The following is a 20079-nucleotide window of genomic DNA, read 5'->3' as shown; positions in this document are numbered from 1 at the left end:
TATTTTTTTACATACAGCTTTTTGTTAAATTCAGTCACTAACCCAAGAACAAGGGGAAAGGATGCTTAATTATATCTGTTCAGAGACTTAAAGTTGCAGTAGTTGAAAAGATTCACATTTTTTCTTTACTTTGCTTTTCTTCAAATGTAACCATTAAGAGTGACTTTAGTTTTGTCATATTTAAAATGAATATCTCTTCTTTCAGAGACTTCGGTAGGTCATGCTAAACCGGGCCAGTTCAGCATCCCTCACAGTTTAACTCTTGCATCTGACTTTGGTCAGCTATGTGCAGCAGACAGAGAGAATGGTCGGATTCAGTGTTTTAAGCCAGATACAGGCAAATTTGTAAGAGAGATCAGACATCCATCATTTGGAAGAGAAGTTTTTGCAGTTGCTTACGCTCCAGGTAAATATAAAAAAGTGTTGCACTGATCATCTCTTCTCTTGGTCTCTGTGACTCTTTAATATTTTTTCCTTTACAGTTTTTTTAAAAAATATTTTTTTAATTATTGTCAACACAATCAGACTTTCCTTTTCAGTGCTTGAGTTTCATGAAAACTGTAGTGGGCAGGGGGTGCTTTCATTGTATATATGAACAAAACTATGTTAGCCATTTGTTAAGGAGAGAAATTGAATTCCAAACCAGAACTTTTATTAGAGAGAAAAACAGAGTCTAAATGTATACATAATAGACTATGAATAAGACATAGAGAAAGGGCAGAGAGGAAAGGCTTGTATCTTTTCAACCAAACTCTTTTTTCCTAAGATGATGTTTCTTCCTAAGCTACAGTATATAAGGCTTCATAGTATTGTAGTCATATGTTCTGTTTGATACCATTCCTAATTTGCACCTTTTCTCCTAAACCTTTTGATTTATTTTTTTTTATATAGTTCTAAGGAACATAGCAGTTTTCATTCCATCCAGCTTGCTGCTTCTATGTATTATTTTCCAGATGGAGGACTTTTCTTTACAATGAACTACCCAAAGATTGAACAATTCTAGCTAGGGAACTTTAAAATTTAAGAACCATACAATGTATAAAATCTTCCAGCATTTTATGGCTAAATAGATGCCAACGGAAAGTCACAGTTACAGCATCCTCCACTTATATATTCTAGCATCTGATATTGAGAGGTATTATACCTCTTGATACTACTTTTTGGGAATTATTTTAAGTGAGCTAAGTCTTAAATTCCAAGAATTTGTCTACTAACACCCAAGTTAGTGGCTTACCATAACTACTATATACTGCTACGCTAAAATAAATTCCGAGTGGAGAACTGCTTATTCCTTCAAGCTTCATTTACTGACATCTGGCTGTATTATATCTTAGAGAAAGAAAAACTGCTCTCACAACACTACTTTCTCTATTAAATGCACAATAATGTTTACATTTATAATGTATATTATATAAATATGAGCCAGCAGTGTGCAGCAACAGCCAAAAAGGCTAATACAATCCTTGGTTGTATAAACAGAGGCGTAGAATCAAAATCATGTGAATTAGTACATTATTACTACATCCTTAGTGAGTATAGTATTAGTACATCCTTAGTGAGACCACCCTGGAATACTGCAACCAGTTTTGTCACCATATTACAAAAAAAATGTTGAGATTTTGGAGAAAATGCAAAGAAGAGCAACTAAGATGACTAAGAGCTTGGAGACAAAAACATATGAAGAATGGTTGCAGGAATTGGGTATGGCCAGTCTAGAGAAAAGATGGAGTAGGGGTGACATGATAGCAATATTCCATTATTTGAGGGGCCAACTTATTTTCCAAAGCACCAGAAGGCAAGACAATAAAACAATGGGTGGAAACTAATCAAGGAGAGAAGCAACCTGGAATTAAGGAGAAACTTCCTAACAGTGAAGACAATTAACCAGTGGAACATCTTGCTTTAGAAGTTGTAGATACTTCATCACTGGAGGTTTTAAAGAAAAAAACTGGATAGCCATTTGTCTGAAATGGTATAGAGTCTCTTGTTTTAGCTGGGGGTTGGACACACACACACACACACACAGTATAACTTTGCTTCAGTTTTCCTTTTTTTTTTAAGATGGAAAGTTGTACCATTGCTGAATTGGTTTTTACCACTACCAGCCTTAATTCCTCGCATATTTTTATTTGAAAACGAGCTGCTATTTTCAGTATCAGTCCCATATCTTGTATAATGAACCTGCAAAGATATGTATTCATTTCTGCTTTTATATACCACCTTTTCACTACTAACTCAAGGCAAAACAGAATGTCTCTCCTATTTATCTCTCCCTAAAAAAACCTAGCCATGTGAGGTTTGAACTGAAAGAGAGACTGCTTGGTTCACACTAAAATAGGAAGTTAAGCAGATCTTTCTCAATCCATATCAAATATTTTTAACAATCTATTTGCAAACTCATTCTTCCTTTGTTATTCAGTAGTCTAAACACTCCTCTCTTTTCTCATTTGTGAAGTCATTGTTATTTTCAATATCTTTAAAGCTGTGCTTCACAGAATGTATGTTTGCATCATTTATTGCATTCCTTTAGTTCTTTAGTTCTAGCTTGTCGTCTTTTTTTTAAAGTTACCATTTGAGTAGCATTTTCATTTTTCTGTCATAGCATGAAAAGCTGTCATTTTTCTCATAGTTTCTGACATTAATCATCATCCACGCAGGTCACTGCTTTGACTTTACATTTTCCTAGCTAGCAGAATGCAGTCTGGCTGAGTTTTGTCCTAGATGTGTGATAGTTAGCATGCTGGTTTCACTTAACTAATGATGGAATTTGGAGTTATCTGTAAGACCATGGAGATAAGGGAGATAGAAGCTTGATTCTCACATTGTTTCAAGCTACAATGCATTCAGAGCTGGTGCCCTGAGTTGCTTTAATAGAGGTAATCATAGAGTTCTGGGAGACTTAAAAGAGATTCTATAAGGCCCTAAGTACTTCGTGGGAGACCACTAGAGATTCCAGTGCTGTAGGGTAGACTGCTGAATAAAAAAAATAAAATAAAAAATAAATACAAAACAACCCTTTTTTGTAATGTTACCAAGAAAACTGCATGGAAGCAGTCCCCAGGAGTCAAGTCTGCTTGAGGATATCTTTATTATATTATAATTAGAATGTTTCCTTCAGCAAACTTTATTCTTCTGCACCATTCACAGAATGTTATCTTAACTACCCTGACTTGCTGTTTCCCTTTTGAAGACAGTTGGCTATTAATTATTGCCTCTAATAAGATGAATATATGCTTCACCTATTGAGGTTTTTACAAATACTTGCAAGAGTCATTTAGCTTGCTTGATCTTTGTCATATTCAGATCATACCATGTTATCTTCATTATTTGTGTAGACACATTTCTCTGAGACACATTTCAGGATATTGACCTGATTTGAATTATCTCTATGATGCATGATTTGTTTCAAAGAATAAGATTAAGAAATAGACAATATCTCTGGTAAGAGAAATGACAGGATTTGTCTAAGAATATACTAGGAGAGAGCTCATTTTTTAAAAGTTGTATTCTGTCCTTTCAGCAGAATCCTTCCTTCAACTTCTTAAAGCCACAACCCATTTTTTTTTTCAAACATGTAGAAACCTATAAAAGTTGGATTGTTTTAATGAATAAAATGCTGCTCCTAATACAAAATCCAGACCAGTTCTTCCCAAACTCAGCCTTAATTAAATTCAGTACTTAAAATACTTGCAGGTACACAGATGAACAGTATAAAGCTAAATTGTTGTTAGTTGCGAAGTTGTGACCGACCCATCATGGCCCCATGGACAAGGTTCCTCCAGGCCTTCCTGTCCTCTACCATTCTCTGGAGTCCATTTAAGCTCACACCTACTGCTTCCGTGACTCCATCCAGCCACCTCATTCTCTGTCGTCCCCTTCTTCTTTTGCCCTCAATCTTTCCCAGCATAAGGCTCTTCTCCAGTGAGTCCTTCCTTCACATTAGGTGGCCAAAATATTTGAGTTTCATCTTCAGGACCTGGCCTTCTAAAGAGCAGTCAGGATTGATCTCCTCTAGGACTGACTGGTTTGATCGTCTTGCAGTCCAAGGGACTCGCAGGAGTCTTCTCCAGCACCATAGTTCAAAGGCCTCAATTCTTTGGCACTCAGCCTTTCTTATGGTCCAACTTTCACAACCATACATTGCAACTGGGAAAACCATAGCCTTGATTATACACACTTTTGTTGGCAGGGTGATGTCTCTGCTTTTTAGTATGCTGTCTAGATTTGCCATAGTTTTCCTCCCCATGATCAGGTGTTTTTTAATTTCTTGACTGCAGTTCCCATCTGCGGTGATCTTGGAGCCCAGGAAAATAAAATCTGACACTACCTCCATTTCTTCCCCATCTATTTGCCAGGAATCGAAAAGGCCGGATGCCATGATCTTAGTTTTCTTAATGTTGAGTTTCAAATAAAGCTAAATATATTAATTCAAACAAGTAATAAAGATGTATCTTAAAATTCCTGATCAAAATCACATAGTGCTTCAATATGTTTGGAAAATAATTCTAGTTTAGTTTGAGGTATACTAAATGTTGCATTTCCCAAAAGAGAAACTTACTTGGGTAGAAGCGCATAATCTATGCCTCTCTTCCCCAGTCTAAGGTGTGGCCCTCAGAGGCCCCTCAAAAGCTCCTGCTGAATTATAAATTGTAATGTGACAGAAGTGGAAAATTACTAAATATATATCAAGTAATCTGTTTTAACTCATCCTAAATAAATCAAATTTATTTAGTTTTTTAGCCTCGTCCTTATCTTTTGTTGCCCTGGTTTAGTAGAAATATACTGCTGTGGAAATGTGTCAGGATAGAAAGACTAAATTGCACAAGACGGTTGGAATTCTTGTACAGGTAGTTCTTTACTTACAATCACACTTGAGCCCAAAATTTCTGTTGTTAAGTGAGACATTTGGTAAGTGAGTTTTGCCCCATTTTAGGATATTTTTTGCCACATTTGTTAAGTGAATCACTGCAGTTGATAAATTAGTAATTTGGTTGTTAAGTGAATCTGGCTTCCCCATTGACTTTGCTTGTCAGAGGGTCACAGAAAGGGATCATATGACCTTGGGATACAGCAATCGTCATAAGTGTGAACCAGTTGCCAAGCATCTGAATTTTGATCATGGGGATGCTGCAAAGGTTGTAACTATGAAAAACAGTCATATGTCACTATTTTTAGTGCCATTGTAACTTTAATCGGTCACTAAACAATCTGCTGTAAATCAAGGACTATCTGTTATTTTTCTAATGTAAATTGCAGGTCTGACTAGTGGAACGTAGGACAATGGGACTTGGGCCATGGAGGAACTTAATCTAAATGAGACATTTCATTAATTCCTAATTTTATATTAGAAAGCTAAATTGCAAATTGTAGGTCATGTTTGCCTGTAAGAAAAATAGTAATGAGAGATATATACTTTTTCTTTCCAATTCTTAAACATCAATATATAGGATTCATACCACATTGCTATTGCATGAAAAACAAAGCATAAAGATGCAGCTACTGATTAGGTGGTGCGATGGCTCAGCGGTTAAGACACTGGGCTTGCTGGTGGGATAGCAGACAGCTCAGGTTCAAGATTCAAGTGCTGCACGATGAGGTTACTTGCCCCTGCTCCTGCCAGCCTATCAGTTCAAAAGCATACAAATGTGAATAAATAAAAAGGCACCACTTTGATGGGGAGGTAACAGCAGTCCATGTTTCCACTCTGCAGTGTGTTGTCATGCTGGTCACATGATCATGGAACTTTTTTTGGACAGCGCTGCCTAAATGGCCTTTAACTGGAGATGGGTACCACTCCGTAAAGTCAGCTATGACTAGCAGAGTAAAATCCACAAGGACTCGTTTACCTTACCTTTTACTGATTATTTAACCGTTTTATGAACTAAAGTTTAGGGAGATTTTTTTTCTGTAAAGACAGAGATAATTTTATCTCTTCATTTGAGATCTTTCCTTAATAGGTCTTAATAGTTATCTGACAAAGAAGCAAGAATCATCTATAAATACAGATTTCTCTCCAAAGGTCAAGAATGCTATTTTTTCAAGTGAGACATACTATAAACATGTAATATGTCTCCATTCTCAAATTTATTTAGGCTAAAGAGAGTTATCAGAGAATAGATATCTAGGCTCCTAGATATTGAATATCAGATGAAAGAAACCTTCTCCTAGCATTTATGCAACTACAATCTAACAACTCCCGGTAGAAACCAGTTGATGACATCAATTATCCCCATTTCAACAAAGATTTTTTTCTTGGGATTGAATAGCTTCCTTTCTATTTTTAAATAAGAGATTTGATAGCTGGTTTCCATACCTGGTTGAACCTGGCCTTGTGTTGATGTTTCAGTTGAATCAACCTATCCTCCATGTACTATTACACTTTGCTTTCTATAACGATACTTGAAGAAAATTCAGTTTTCCTTTGTTGTTGCATATTCCAAGTCAGTCTGAGGATTAATTTACTTATATAAAATAAGAAAGACCTTGTGTTTAATAAGTCACAGAAAGTTATAAATGTGTGCAAACAACTTCTGATCTACATAAGTAAGTGCCTTCATATTTGTTCTATCAATCTTTAGTCCCATATGAATAAATTAGCAATTATATCATTTATACATTTAACATATTTTAGATCATTAGATTGCACAGTACAATTTATTTTTACACTGTTACTATATTGCGGGTTAATACACTGAGGATAAAATTTTAAAATTCACTTAAAATTAATGTTTGTTTTTCTTATCTAATTTTAAATATTAATTTTGATTCCTTACCTTAGTGTTAATATATGCAGTGAAGCATTATTTTACTTACCTAAGTATATTTTACTGACATGGCTGGATTTATTATATTTTGTTAGCTATGTCCTTACCTACCTACCATCCCTTTAAGACTAATAGGTTGTTAAGTGATATTAAAAGAGTTTTAAAAGGATGCAGTGGTGAGAACTTAGAATAATAATTGAATCCCACAAAGAATTTTAGGCCATTATACAGTATTTATTTGTAGAAAATATCTTGCCACAAATTTTATCAGTCACTCACTCTACTGTAAAAACACATTGTGACAAGGCTGCCCTCTTATGTTCAGTGGGCTTATCTTGATTAAGGTTCTAACCAGGTTCTTTGTGATAGTGCTTTACTGGAAACCTGTTTTGTTTTGTTTACAATTTTCAGTCAATTTAATGAAAAAATAAACTCTGTTAAAAATTCAAAAGTTGGGGAGGGGGGACTTGGAAGGGTATGAGTTTTACCTCAGTCTGGGTTCCAGTTCATCCTTGATACTGGAGCATATTGTTTGTAAAGTGCTTGCTTCTACTGTTTTAGAACTAAATGTTTCTGTAAAGCCATTACAACATTGTCTTATCAGCATCCCTGAACCAAACATTATCCATTTACAAGATGTAAATGATACCCTGAATCCTAAAGAGAAGAAGTAAAGGGAACCTAATGGAATTGTAACATTTCTTGGGACAATGTAAAAGATTCCATTCCTATTTTTCATTAATATTCAAGAGGCTCTTCAACCCCCTGGAAAGGCAAAAAAGGGTGGGAACGTCTACCCTTTATCTCTATTCATACTAGTTAGACCCCAGACAATGTGATAGATGTGTGATGTGTACATTTTTAATAATAAATATCCTGTTGCAGCAATTAATCTTTTTCCAGTTTATTTTTCTCCTTAAAGATTATACTACTTGTACTCCATGAGGTGTGTTAATTATTGCCTAATAGTCATAGCTTAAAGGATTAATATTTGTGTGATGGTACAAGATTGTTGCTATTAATTCACTGTTGCAAAAGCAATCTCATATATATTGGTAGTTTTGTTGCTTTTAAGAGTACATCCTCAAAATAGATTCTGTCAGACAGAAACAACTTCAGAGTTCTGCAGTTCTGAAATCCCAAACTTGGTTGAAGAACAGTGAAGCATTCTGCAGTACTTGGCTTACTGATTTTAGAAGCATTGTGGTTCGATTTTTCCAACCGAGAGAACACTTGTTTCATTATTCCTCCTGATATTCAGGTCCCTATAAGGGGAAATCCTAGCATTTTTATCAGCATTCCAAACAAAATGAATATGAAATTTGTCAGTTTGCCCCTTCTGTATAGTAGATCAGCCAAAATGCAAAGCATGGTCTTTTTGTTGTCTTGTACTTTTTCTTAAATGGAGTAGTTAAAAAATGGGATTTTAGTTCCTGCAAAATCTGCAGGGTGGGTCAGGGTGGATTCTCCTTGTTCTTAGAATTTCAAGTGAGCAATAGTTAAAAACAATCACAGATGGCTTTCAACATGCAATTGAGCATTGGAGAAATGAAAATAGTAATAATATAGATGTGTAACTTTCCTCGTTTGTGTATTGTTGTGCTTAGACTGGATTGTAAGAAATAATAAACCTTTCATTATATGCATAGTATTAAAATATGAATGTGTGTTTATAGGTGGCCTCCTGTATGCAGTTAATGGAAAGCCTTACCCTGGAGACAGGGAGCCAGTGCAAGCGTTTGTGATGAACTTTTCAACTGGAGAAATCATTGACACTTTCATTCCACTTAGAAAGGTAACACATTGTGAAACTTGACTTGGTATTATTAAAAATGCATGAATGCTCTCTTTTTTTCTTTTCTACATCTTGTGCACATTTCAAATTTCATTATGAAAAATCTCACCTAGGTACTTTTTAAAATAATGTTTTATGGAATTATTCCTCTAATTCATGTAATGGAATTCTCATATTAGACAATATCATTGAATAATATTTCAGTGCAACCTGATACTTAATCCTAAAATGTTTAACCTAACAATGCATGGGTTTTGATATTTCAGAAAAACTGTTTTGAATTATTTATTAAAAGAGTTCAGCCAAAAAAATTAATATGCAAGTCAAACTACTGCAATACTATTTTAATAATAAAGTGGCAATAGACAATAAGAAATCAGCATATGTTTCCTCTTTAAAGATTTACATGAGCACTAAGTGGTCCATTGGACTGCATCAATTGTTGCATAAGATGCTTCCTTAAATGTAATGCACTGAAGACTGGATTACATCTAGAGTTCTAAGGACTTTGGATGTTCCTCGATGTGGGCGGGGGGGAGAATAGTGAATTCAATAACTTTATTTTTCAAATTCTGAAAGCATGCTTAGTTGCTGGACAGGAAGCAGATGGTTTTGCAGTTTTTGGATTGCCCTTTTTATTTTGTAATTGAATTTTCCAAAATTAGAACAAAAGGATGGTAAATTTAAATTAATTAATGGAACAGCTTCATTAATCTGTATCTACCGATGATCAGCAAATTCCTGTGGCCAAAGAATGAAGAAACACTATTAGAAAAACTTTAAAGCAAGAATGCCAGCTGAGAGAAAAATATTTCCCAAGAGAGAAAAGCTATCTATATGGAATTCTGATTTCTGGATCCTAATAGTATATTGTAAACCTAACAGGGCATGCATGAATACATTTGGAAATTAGGGTTTTATATTCTGTTACTGGACTTGACTTGATTGCCTTATTGTTGATTTGAGTTTTATAGGTATGATTTACATGAAATACAGAATTAGAAATATGAAAATAAAGAATAGAAATTAATAGCCTCACCTTGATGCTTTGTAACAGTTCAAAGGCATGCATTGGTCCTCTTTGGATTTTTTTTTTTTTTAATCTGCAAAATAATTCAAGAAAGAAAGAGGAAATGGTCTCCCAATATATTTCAGTGAACTCTCTCCATTTTCTACTTAGCTTTAACTATACTACATGCAATATCTGGCTCAGAGCTTATGCAGCACACAGTGGCTTATTGCCTCATATGGAAAGGCTTTTATTTAATTAGGCTACAGCCACAAAGAGATAGAGTACAGGCCAAGAAATAAATTTGATTTGTTAATGTAGGGAGAGAAGAGATATTTCACTGAGGGCAATACAGTAAATTGTAATAGTATTTTCTGTTATTTTCAGCTTGTCTGTAGCTGCCACTATGCATGTAGAATCAGCCTGCCATCAGATTAAAATTAATCAGTATTCTAGGTTTTTGTCTGCCTTGAAAACTTAAAACAAATGTCAAGTGCACTTGAATAAATTCAAATTTTTCCACCTATGAGTTTTTCTGATTATTGAGAATAGGAAACAAAAAACATTGTTTAGTTAAAAAAAAAAAAAAAGCAAACCCCACAAACATGTATCTTATTAAAAGAATGATGGTTTAGAAGTAATCTAGGAAGTTTTGGAGAATGAAGACTCCCTGCAGTCTTTCATTTATAGTTACAAAGTATATTTTATTGTTTCCTCAATCACATCCCTGCTAAGAATCTTTCACAATTTATACAAATTATGATTAAAAGTTCAAACACTGTCAAATGCCTCTGCATTCATAATTCGTCCTCTTGAATTACTGAATAATTTCCAATGTCTTCCTTATTTTAATACGTTGGCTATTTACCTTCACAGAATTTTGAGATGCCACATGACATTGTTGCTTCAGAAGACAGACTGGTGTATATTGGCGATGCTCATGCCAACACGGTGTGGAAATTCACATCCACAGAAAGTAAGATATTGTTGCCTTAGATCATCAATGCATTAATATTCCCATATAAAAAGATGATATTCTTAAAGCTACTGTGCATTATGTCTCAATGTATGTGGGGCAAGATTTTTGTAAAAAGGTTGTAATGCTATTTGATGGATTAACCAAAGATTTCTGTGCTCCTAAAGCTCTATTTTGTTAAGGTGTTTGTGAACTGATTTTTTCAGATGATTTTTAAAAAGTTATCATTGTTGTTCTATATATGCAGTCATGTTTTAACTATGTTTTTAAATTATGTATTCATAATGTTTTAAACTGACCAGTTTTTTAGCTAATAAATGTTTGTTTCCTGTATTTCTCAGAAGCCTCTTTAAAACTACTGTGAATTAAAATGTGGTTGATACACGGCTATTTTTTTCAGTAACTGTTAGTAAGAAATGTTGGTAAGGAAAAGTAATGCTCTGAACCATCAGAGCTAGACTAACTGAGAGTCTAAACTTGTAATGAAATCCAAACAAGACCAATGGGGATTGTTACTTTTGCTCTTTTAGAGATTCACCAAGATGATTTGCAATATTAAATGCTGTGTTGCCATGTGTGGCTTTATGATCTTGTTAAAGAGAGCTCTTCATCCCAGGTTGTTCCTTAGCATCTGGCATGCAATGTCCATTGACAGGCCAGCTGAGAATCGTAGTCACTCTGCTGTGCAAATGGTTTGATTTTCATTTTCCTGTGCCATTTTCACATCTTGTTAACCTAAATAAGTTGTACCCACTGGAATATTTTGCTGTCATTTGGTCATTGAAGTTGGCACTTGTTCTTGGCTGAAAGTGTCTCTATCAGTATCTTTCTGCTTAAAGTCATCAAGGAATAATTCTACTGTAGATATTTTTTTTTCATTTTATATTTTTAAAAAGCATAATAAAACAACAAGGTGAAGAAATTTGAAAGTAGAAATAGGTAAGAATGAAAGAACTGTAAGGATTCCCAGATCACAATTTTTGTGATTGTTATAAATCATCTGCCAACCTATTACACGCCAAGAATAAATGTTTTGTGCTGACATTTTGGTTTATGTTTCTGATTTCCTCGGTAGAAAACCTTTCATTATTTATTCTGAAAGAAATGTACTACTTACTATATACTACTTATAGTATAACCCCTGCTATTCTAGAGCTGCTTGCATTCTTATACTTGCAACATCAATTATGTATCACAACTGGTGACCATTACTGGTTCAATGAATCATAGACATCACAGTGTGTCAAAAGCAATTTCTGTGTTTCAGAAATGGAGCATCGGTCTGTTAAAAAAGCTGGGATTGAAATACAGGAAATAAAAGGTTGGTCTTTTTTTCTGCCATTTAGGCTCAGGGGAACGTGCTGATTCTGTGTTGGAATGTGCAAAGTGCTTCAGCTTAAAACATTCTGACCACAAAGAAGCTGCTCTGATTTCCATGATTTTGTGTTTTGAGAGTTTAGTTTCAAGATTGGAACAAAACCCAAGCATGAAATGGAACTTATTTGTTACGAGAGGAATTGCTTTGAGTGTTGCAATTGTTCTGAGCACTGTGGTCAACAATTGTTTTCTAACTTATGCATGAATGCTCTTTGAAGATATCCATCCCCAAAGCATCAAGAATGTTTTGTACTTTCTAGTTTGCGAGCAGCGCCCTAAGTGGTCCATATCGCCCTGAAGTAGAGCTTAGAGCAATAGAAACAGTTCGCGTGTGGCTGTGTAGTTTGAAGACTGGTTGTCCCAGCCTTTCCATTGTTATTTTCCAACAATCAGGGTGGATTGGGTTTGATCTTACAGCCTACACAATTCTTGGGATTGGCTTGCAAAACTCAGAGCCAGCAAAAGCCTCAACACACAACACAGGAATTCCCTTCTAAAATATGCAATTATGCAATCTCTACTGAATTTGGAAGAGAGAAGTTTGGCTTGGAAACACTATAGCTGAGAAGACAATGGTGTATTAATTGACAACAAATTGAACCGAGCCAGCAGTAGGAGACAGCTGCATGAAGGGTGAGTGCAGTTCTGGGCTAGAAGAGGAAGAAACGTCTAGAAGAAACGCCATGTCTAAGATGTTTGACGTTATTATTCTGCCATTCTCAGTTTTACTGAGACTAAAGCAAGAGTATTCTGTGTTGATTCTGGGTGCCACATTTCCAGAAGGATATTGACTAAATAGAGAGAGATTAAATGAGGTCAAGGAAAATAAAACAGGAACTTAGGGTCCTGCACTGAAGAACAGATTGAAGGAATTTATAAAGTTCCTCCTGGAGGAAAAAAATGACCAAATGGAAGAATAATGTTCAGGTAGATTAAAGGAAGTTACAGGAAGGATCATCAATAATTATTTTCTAAAACTACAGAAATTAGGGCTAGAATTAATAGCAGTTACTTACATTTCATTTAAGTATAAGAAAAACAACTTCCTGATGGTTAGACCTATATAAAATGGAAGAGTATAACTGTAGAGATTGTAGATTCTCTATTTTGGGAGATATTAAAGAGTCTGTACAGCTATCTCTCATTGGTAGTCTAATTGGTTTCCTATATATTGCTGAGGATTAGACTAGAATTATCCTTGCAAAATGACATTCTTTGATTATATAGATGCTTGTCTGGAAAATACTTGTGCATATGAAATAAAGGGATATAGCTTGACATGCACAAGTTTTGTTAAATATTAAATTGTATGATCAGCTTCTTTAGGCAATGACTTACAACCACTGATAGGAACTAAGTGTCCTTGGTCCAAAAATTGTGACAGTAGCAGAATGGAATGTGATGAATTATAAGGAGGAAGAACATTAAGAGAATAATACTTTTATTTCTAAAATCCTTATAAAGTTTGTTTTAATATTGTATTATTTATAGTTCTTTGAAAAATAGCTGCAAAAATATGATTTGGCCACTGGAAAAAATCTAGTATAAAGTAACAACAGTATTTTATACTGTTAGGTAGCCTTAAAAACAAAATTTGTACAGAATTGTGTGGGTAAATATTCATCCTCTTTCTCTTCCATCTGTTTTGGGCCACAAACATATAGGATTCAAAATCACGAATTGCTGCCTATAGAACTGTAGAACTCACCATATATACAGATTGTTGAAGAACACGCTTTATAAATTGCTTGTGAGGATAAATAAGCAGTGCTTCATGTTATTCACAAAGAATGGATTTTAACAAGTAAAGTTCTTCCTGTTTAGCGAGCCTTGATTACAAATCCATCATGTATCTTACCAAAGACAATTATAGAAATTTCCAGTAATTACATAAGGCACGTAAGAGGAATTGCAAACAATTGATTGCACTGTCAATAATTTTGTCTTTTTGTTAGGAAGTTATCATACTTGCCTTCTTCAAGTATCTAAAAACTGGTATTTAAAAGTGGCAATATGTGTTCTGAAATGAACTGTTATATTGTAGCAGATTCTGCCTGGATCAAAAGAGTTAATCTGTGTTTAATCTTTTCTTCTCTCCAAAAAAAGCAGAGGCAATTATAGAAGGCATACTGACAAAGAAACCCACATCAAAAGAATTTTTAAGGAAAGAAGAAAGGCATCAAGTTGTCCAGCAGGCTAGCAGTTCTGTTTCTTTTGTTCTTATTACAACACTTCTAATTATTCCAGTAGTTGTCCTCTTGGCAATTGCCATGTTTATTTGGTGGAGAAAGACAAGAATCTATGGAGGTAATTAATCTGTGTTTAACCTGGTAACAAGTACTTTTGATATCAAAGCCTTTATAACACAGAAGAACTTCAGAAGTGTTTATTTTCCACTGCCGCAGCATAATCAATTTCTGATCATGTTAACCGGCTTCAAAAAACATACATCATGGGATCTTTGTCCTGAGAAATTAGGATGTATTGTAATGTTCTTGTTTCATTCAGTTCAGTTTTCAATTAGGATGAATGTTCTTGTGGTTTCTGGGATGAGATAATACTTTGAGTTTATAGCATTGCTTATTAGGAAAGGGAAATTATAAGTCTACTGAATAAAAAGGATTGTTGAAATGGTCTTGCTGCTTTGTTTAGCTTTTCCTGAATAAGACAGAGTGGAAACACCCATTCCTTCGGATGTTTCTCCTGTATTCTTTAGAATCTATTCTGGCATTGATTCTCTCTGAGCCAGCCAAAGACAGCTACTTTTCATTTTAACCTCTCGTAAAACAGTGCTTGCAATGCTCCAAAATTATAGCAGCAGTTAACTTGGAGCAGTGTGCTCTAAAAATACACACAGCAGCATCAAAGGTAAAGGCAAACTGTTAAAATCTGTTCCCTAGCCAACTCTATAAATGTGCCGATCCAATTATTAAGCATTATTTTCAGAAAATAATTGCATTTGTGGACAAATGCCTCTTTAAACTCCATACTAGTTCGTTAAGCAAAGACAGCTTCAGGGATGAAAGCACATAAGATGTCTAATCCTCTCCTCTCATCACCTTTATTAGGCCACAAATGCCTTTTCTTCCTGTGTTCTCCTGTAGGCCACCAAACCCCATTCATTGTTGTCAAAATTCACCATCAGAGTTTATCTCCAAATTTAACCTGAGATGTTATTTTTGAAGCTTTGAATTTCAGATTTGGATGGGTGATTAGTACCAGAAACACACACTTTTTAATGCTCAATTTTTTGTGTGTATTTCTACTCCAAAACACTATATAATGTATATATATGTTACCCTTGGACTGAAAATGATTGCCCCCAATTGAACATACAAAATCTTTTGAGTATTACTATAAGTGTAATTTTTATGAGGAAAGCCATACTTTATGCAAGAAACATTTTGTAACTAAGAGAGACCTTACGAGCTTGGATTCACAAATTCTACATGCAGTTTTCTCGCCAAGTATAAGATTTTTCAGGAAAAAAATATTTTTAAGTATCTGAAGTCATATGAAAGGTTATTAAATTTTTAAGAGAGTTTGAATACTGTATTACAAAAACCAACTTAGTTTTGCTACATTTAAAAGGCTATGTGTTTGTGTGTGAGAGAGAAAGAAAAGACAAATATCAATTATCAATTAACGATTAACTGGTGTCTATTATAAAATAATAATTTTATGTTATTAAATAAATAAATAATTATTAAATAATTATTTTATATTACACTGAGTGGTGGCTCAGTGGCTAAGATGCTGAGCTTGTCAATCGAATGGTCGGTAGCTCAGCGGTTCGAATCCCTAGTGCTGTGTAACGGGGTGAGCTCCCGTTACTTATCCAAACTAGCAGTTCGAAAACACGTAAAAAATGCAAGTAGAAAAATAGGCACCACCTTTGGTGGGAAGGTAACAGCGTTCCATGCACCTTTGGCATTTAGTCATGCTGGCCACATGACCACAGAGACAGCGCTGGCTCTTCGGCTTTGAAACAGAGATGAGCACCGTCCCCTAGAGTCAGGGACGACTAGCACATATGTGCAAGGGGAACTTTTACCTTTATTATAAAAAGAAATTAAAACAATTTATATTGTTTCAACTTCTTAATTTGACTTTGACATTTTTCAGGGACATCAGAAAAAGTATCAGTCAGACAAGGTGGTTTTATGTTTAGCTTGAGAAGTAAAATATAGTTCAAGGAATCAGTGACAGTCTAAAATCATTTGTAAATCACAGCCTTAATGGTAATACTCTAGTTTTCTTTCTCTTCCATGTTTTGCTTCATGTAATTTCAATTTATAATTCTTGCTTCTAATTTACATATGTCTCTCAATTTTATAGCTGATGCTGATCATAAACTTGATTCAAGCTCAGGTAGAATTCTGGGCAGATTTAGAGGTAAGTGCAATAAAAGAATTAGCGTTGCCTTTCTAAAAGTTAAATGATATTTTCCTTGCATGTTCCCTTGTATGCGTTGTCTTTCCTCTGATAATGAATCCAGCAGTTACTCATGATGAGAAAGCTGTAATGATGTTGGTGAGTCATCTACTTATATACCAGACAAAGCCTTTGGGAACTGATGATTTCTTAGAGGAACACAGGCAAAGCAAATAATAGGACCAAGAAATTGATTTTTTTCCCCCCAGACTTGCCCTTTATCTAAAATGAAGAAAAATATTGGCTGTAGTAGTTTCTGTCAACCTAAATTCTAAATATCTCTGAGCTAATTTTAAGCAAGGAGGGGCAAAAGGTTTTTGGGGTAGTGGGTAGAAAGCAAAACCAATAGGTTTTGCTTGACACCTCGAAGTCCAAACTCTGCTTTGTGCCTGTGTCATGTCTCACTTGAAAGGAAATAGAAAAAGGTACATATTGCCTTTGGTTGAAAGATCAGAGGACAGTTCTACTGTATGTCTTTTAAGGTGTTCCTTGATGTTGACCAGAAGGAGCTGATAAGCTAACAAAGTTGAAACCTGAAAAATCAGAATAATAATGTATAGTAACTAATATGTCTTTTTGTAAGACGTCCAGATTATGTTGTTGTTGATGTTAGTTGCAAAGTCATGTCCAGCCCATTGCGACCCCATGGACAATGTTCCTCTAGGACTTCCTGTCCTCTACCATCCTCTTGAGTCCATTTAAGCTCACACCTACTGCTTCAGTGACTCCATCCAGCCACCTCATTCTCTGTCGTCCCATACTTCTTTTGCCTTCAATCTTTCCCAGCATTATTTATTTATTTATTTATTTATTCAATTTATATACCGCCCTTCTCCTAGTGGACTCAGGGCGGTGCACAGCCAAAACTAAAATACATAACAATACAAAATTTAAAATTAATTAAAAGAATTATATACTTTGGCCCGAATTAAAACAGTGCGAATTAAAACCCATTAACAAATTAAAACTAAACAATTAATAACCATTAAAAACTAAAAAAGGGGGGCGGGGTTCACGCCAGCCCTGCTTGCTGGAAAAGAAGAGTTTTCAGGGCTCGGCGAAAGACCCGAAGATCCGATATCCTTCTTATCTCCGGGGGCAAATCGTTCCAGAGGGCGGGAGCTGCCACAGAGAAGGCCCTCCCCCTGGGAGTCGCCAGCCGACATTGCCTGGCCGACGGCACCCTGAGGAGTCCCTCTCTGTGGGAGCGTACTGGACGGTGGGAGGCTATCGGCGGCAGAAGGCGGTCCCGCAAGTACCCAGGTCCTATGCCATGGAGTGCTTTAAAGGTGGTAACCAACACCTTGAAGCGCACCCAGAAGACCACTGGAAGCCAATGCAGCTCATGCAGGAGAGGTGTCACATGGGAGCGACCCCTCGCTGCCATAATCCCCCGCGCGGCCGCATTCTGCACCAGTTGGAGCCTCCGGGTACTCCTCAAGGGGAGCCCCATGTAGAGAGCATTACAGTAGTCCAGGCGGGAAGTGACGAGTGCCTGAGTGACTGTGCGTAAGGAATCCCGATCCAGAAAGGGACGCAACTGGCAAATCAGGCGGACCTGATAAAAAGCCCCCCTGGCCACGGCCATCATATGCTCTTCTAAAGACAGCCGTGCATCCAGGAGGACGCCCATTAGGCTCTTATCCAGTGAGTCCTTCCTTCTCATTAGATGGCCAAAGTATTTGCGCCCAGAATTACCCTGTGGTAAGATGGGCAGCCAATATGTTCAGTAATAAATAAAAAATGTCTGAAAGATAACATGAACCATATCTTAAACTTGATTTCCATTGCAGGAAAAGGCAGCGGAGGCCTCAATCTGGGGAATTTCTTCGCAAGCCGGGCAGGTTACAGTCGAAAAGGGTTTGACAGACTTAGTACCGAAGGGAGTGACCAGGAAAAAGAAGAGGATGCCACAGATTCAGAAGAGGAAGAACCTGTCCCTCAGCCTCCAGCGATACCTTCATCTTCTTCCTGAAACTGGCCTTTAATTGCTACATGGTCTGAGTCTACAAAGATTGCCAGATTTAGCACGTTTTAAGATTTTACGTATTTAATTGTAAACTGTACTAGTCCTTTGTGAGGCTGTACACAGATTTAATTTTGTTTTTGTTCTTCCGTTCCCTCCCCTTTTGCTTCAGTTCAGTTTTGGAGTGTGAACATTTCCTATCAGTGCCATTGTTTTATGTGAACCTTTTAATAAAGCAGGGCAATCCCATTTTAATTGCAGTAATGCTTTAAAATAGTAATATTTACTCATTTCAATTAGGGACCGTCTCTATATTTGTAAATAAGTCCCAGTCTCAGCTTTAAGAATACCTTTGGTTTTCAGTTTTTCTTTGGTGCCTTTTCACTTTTGATGCCCTTAATCTATCACAGAAAAGAGAGAATACAGTGCCACAATGAAACAGAGCCACTAAATCTCCTATTTTTTAAAGAAATATCACAAGTATTCTATTACTTTAAGGGAAAGATTTTAAAAAGTCTCTATTTATAATTGGATCTTTTTTTTCCTCCTCCTTCTTCTTGCTCAGACTTTGTGTGTTTCCAGGATGTCTTATTTTTAGATGGCTATACTGTTAGAACACTATTTTCAGAAGCTGAATGTAACTTGTGTAATAAAGTGTTCGCAGAGCATCAGCTGTCAAAGTGGAATTTTTGAATTTGGGGTGAAGGGGAAATGCCTTTGGAGACAGCCCAGTTAAAAAAAACCATCAATCCCCAAAGAAGGTGCAAAACAGTTTTTTAAAAAACACAGCAACTGAAAAGATGACTCAAATGTTATTTTGTATGAAAGAAGATATTTTGTTAAGGAGTGGTTTTTTAAAAAAGAGAAAAAAAAACAAATTAAAAAGTTAAAAGTCCATTACCTGTATAAATTCATGTTGTAGGGAGGTGGTTTTTTTTTTAAAAAAAAATCTGGCCTGTATATCCTTCCTCCAGGGCAGATGCCAAAATAAAACATTGCTGGAACAGGAAATGTGTGTCAACTTGCATAAGAACTGTTTTTGTTCCCGTATTGTTCTTCAGTTATACCATAGAGATCACATATGATTATCGTGTCAGCTTGTTTTTAAATTTGGCATTTTAAAGCACTTTAGAATGCTCAAAATATTTAATTGATATATATTCTAATAGTTCACACAGCAACCAATATTGTTCATTTGCATATGGATTAAATATCAAAAAGGGAATTTGTGGCAAATATACTATTTGAAGTAGGGCTTCCTGATTTGGTCATTAAAGTTTAGGCAGGTCTATTTGGAAGCAAGTCTCACTGTGTGTGGAAATAATATTTTTTTCAAACAGTCCCAGTTTTCTTCACTACTGAAAAAAATATGGGTGCATTGATACATGATTAATATACCCATCATACATAGGCTATATGCTATATACCCATCATACATAGGCTATGTATGAGTATCATACATAGGCTATATGCTTCTACATAACAGAGTTTGAGAACTAGAACAGTGATATGATCAAAGAAGAAAGCCCATATTAAGCCTGCATCTGAAGATATTCAAAGATTTCCATCAGTGTTGTGACAATGTGATTATAAAGTAGTGTTGTGTTTGCCAAGTCACATAAATGCTTGCATGGAAAGATATTTCAATAGTAGTAATACTAACCTAAAAAAGAAGGAAAAGCATAGCAAACATTAAAAAGGTATATTTATCTTCAAAAAAAAAAAAGAAAAGAAAAATATTCCTGAGGTTACAATCGT

General features: G+C 35.6%; 1 protein-coding gene across 3 annotated transcripts in view; it reads left to right on the top strand.

The window, feature by feature from the left end:
- The window catches only part of PAM (peptidylglycine alpha-amidating monooxygenase), a 107899-nt gene extending 88910 nt beyond the window's left edge, over positions 1–18989 (top strand). For 2 of the 3 annotated variants that reach the window (XM_070938759.1, XM_070938757.1), the window contains 7 exons: positions 206–406; positions 8441–8559; positions 10445–10544; positions 11812–11865; positions 14028–14228; positions 16260–16316; positions 18149–18989. In XM_070938759.1, the coding sequence (XP_070794860.1) occupies positions 206–406; positions 8441–8559; positions 10445–10544; positions 11812–11865; positions 14028–14228; positions 16260–16316; positions 18149–18330 (914 nt within the window). In that variant the 3' untranslated portion in view covers positions 18331–18989. The remainder of the gene's footprint in view (positions 1–205; positions 407–8440; positions 8560–10444; positions 10545–11811; positions 11866–14027; positions 14229–16259; positions 16317–18148) is intronic. The other variant, XM_070938758.1, reaches the window with a different exon arrangement.
- Positions 18990–20079: the final 1090 nt, after the last annotated feature.

The sequence above is a fragment of the Pituophis catenifer genome, unplaced genomic scaffold, assembly GCF_029215685.1.
Source record: "Pituophis catenifer annectens isolate HBS135680 unplaced genomic scaffold, rPitCat1.0.hap2 SCAF_2, whole genome shotgun sequence".
In the NCBI taxonomy this organism is placed as follows: Eukaryota; Metazoa; Chordata; class Lepidosauria; order Squamata; family Colubridae; genus Pituophis; species Pituophis catenifer.
The sequence above is the reverse complement of the archived record's forward strand: the minus strand, read 5'-3'. Positions and strand labels throughout refer to the sequence as shown.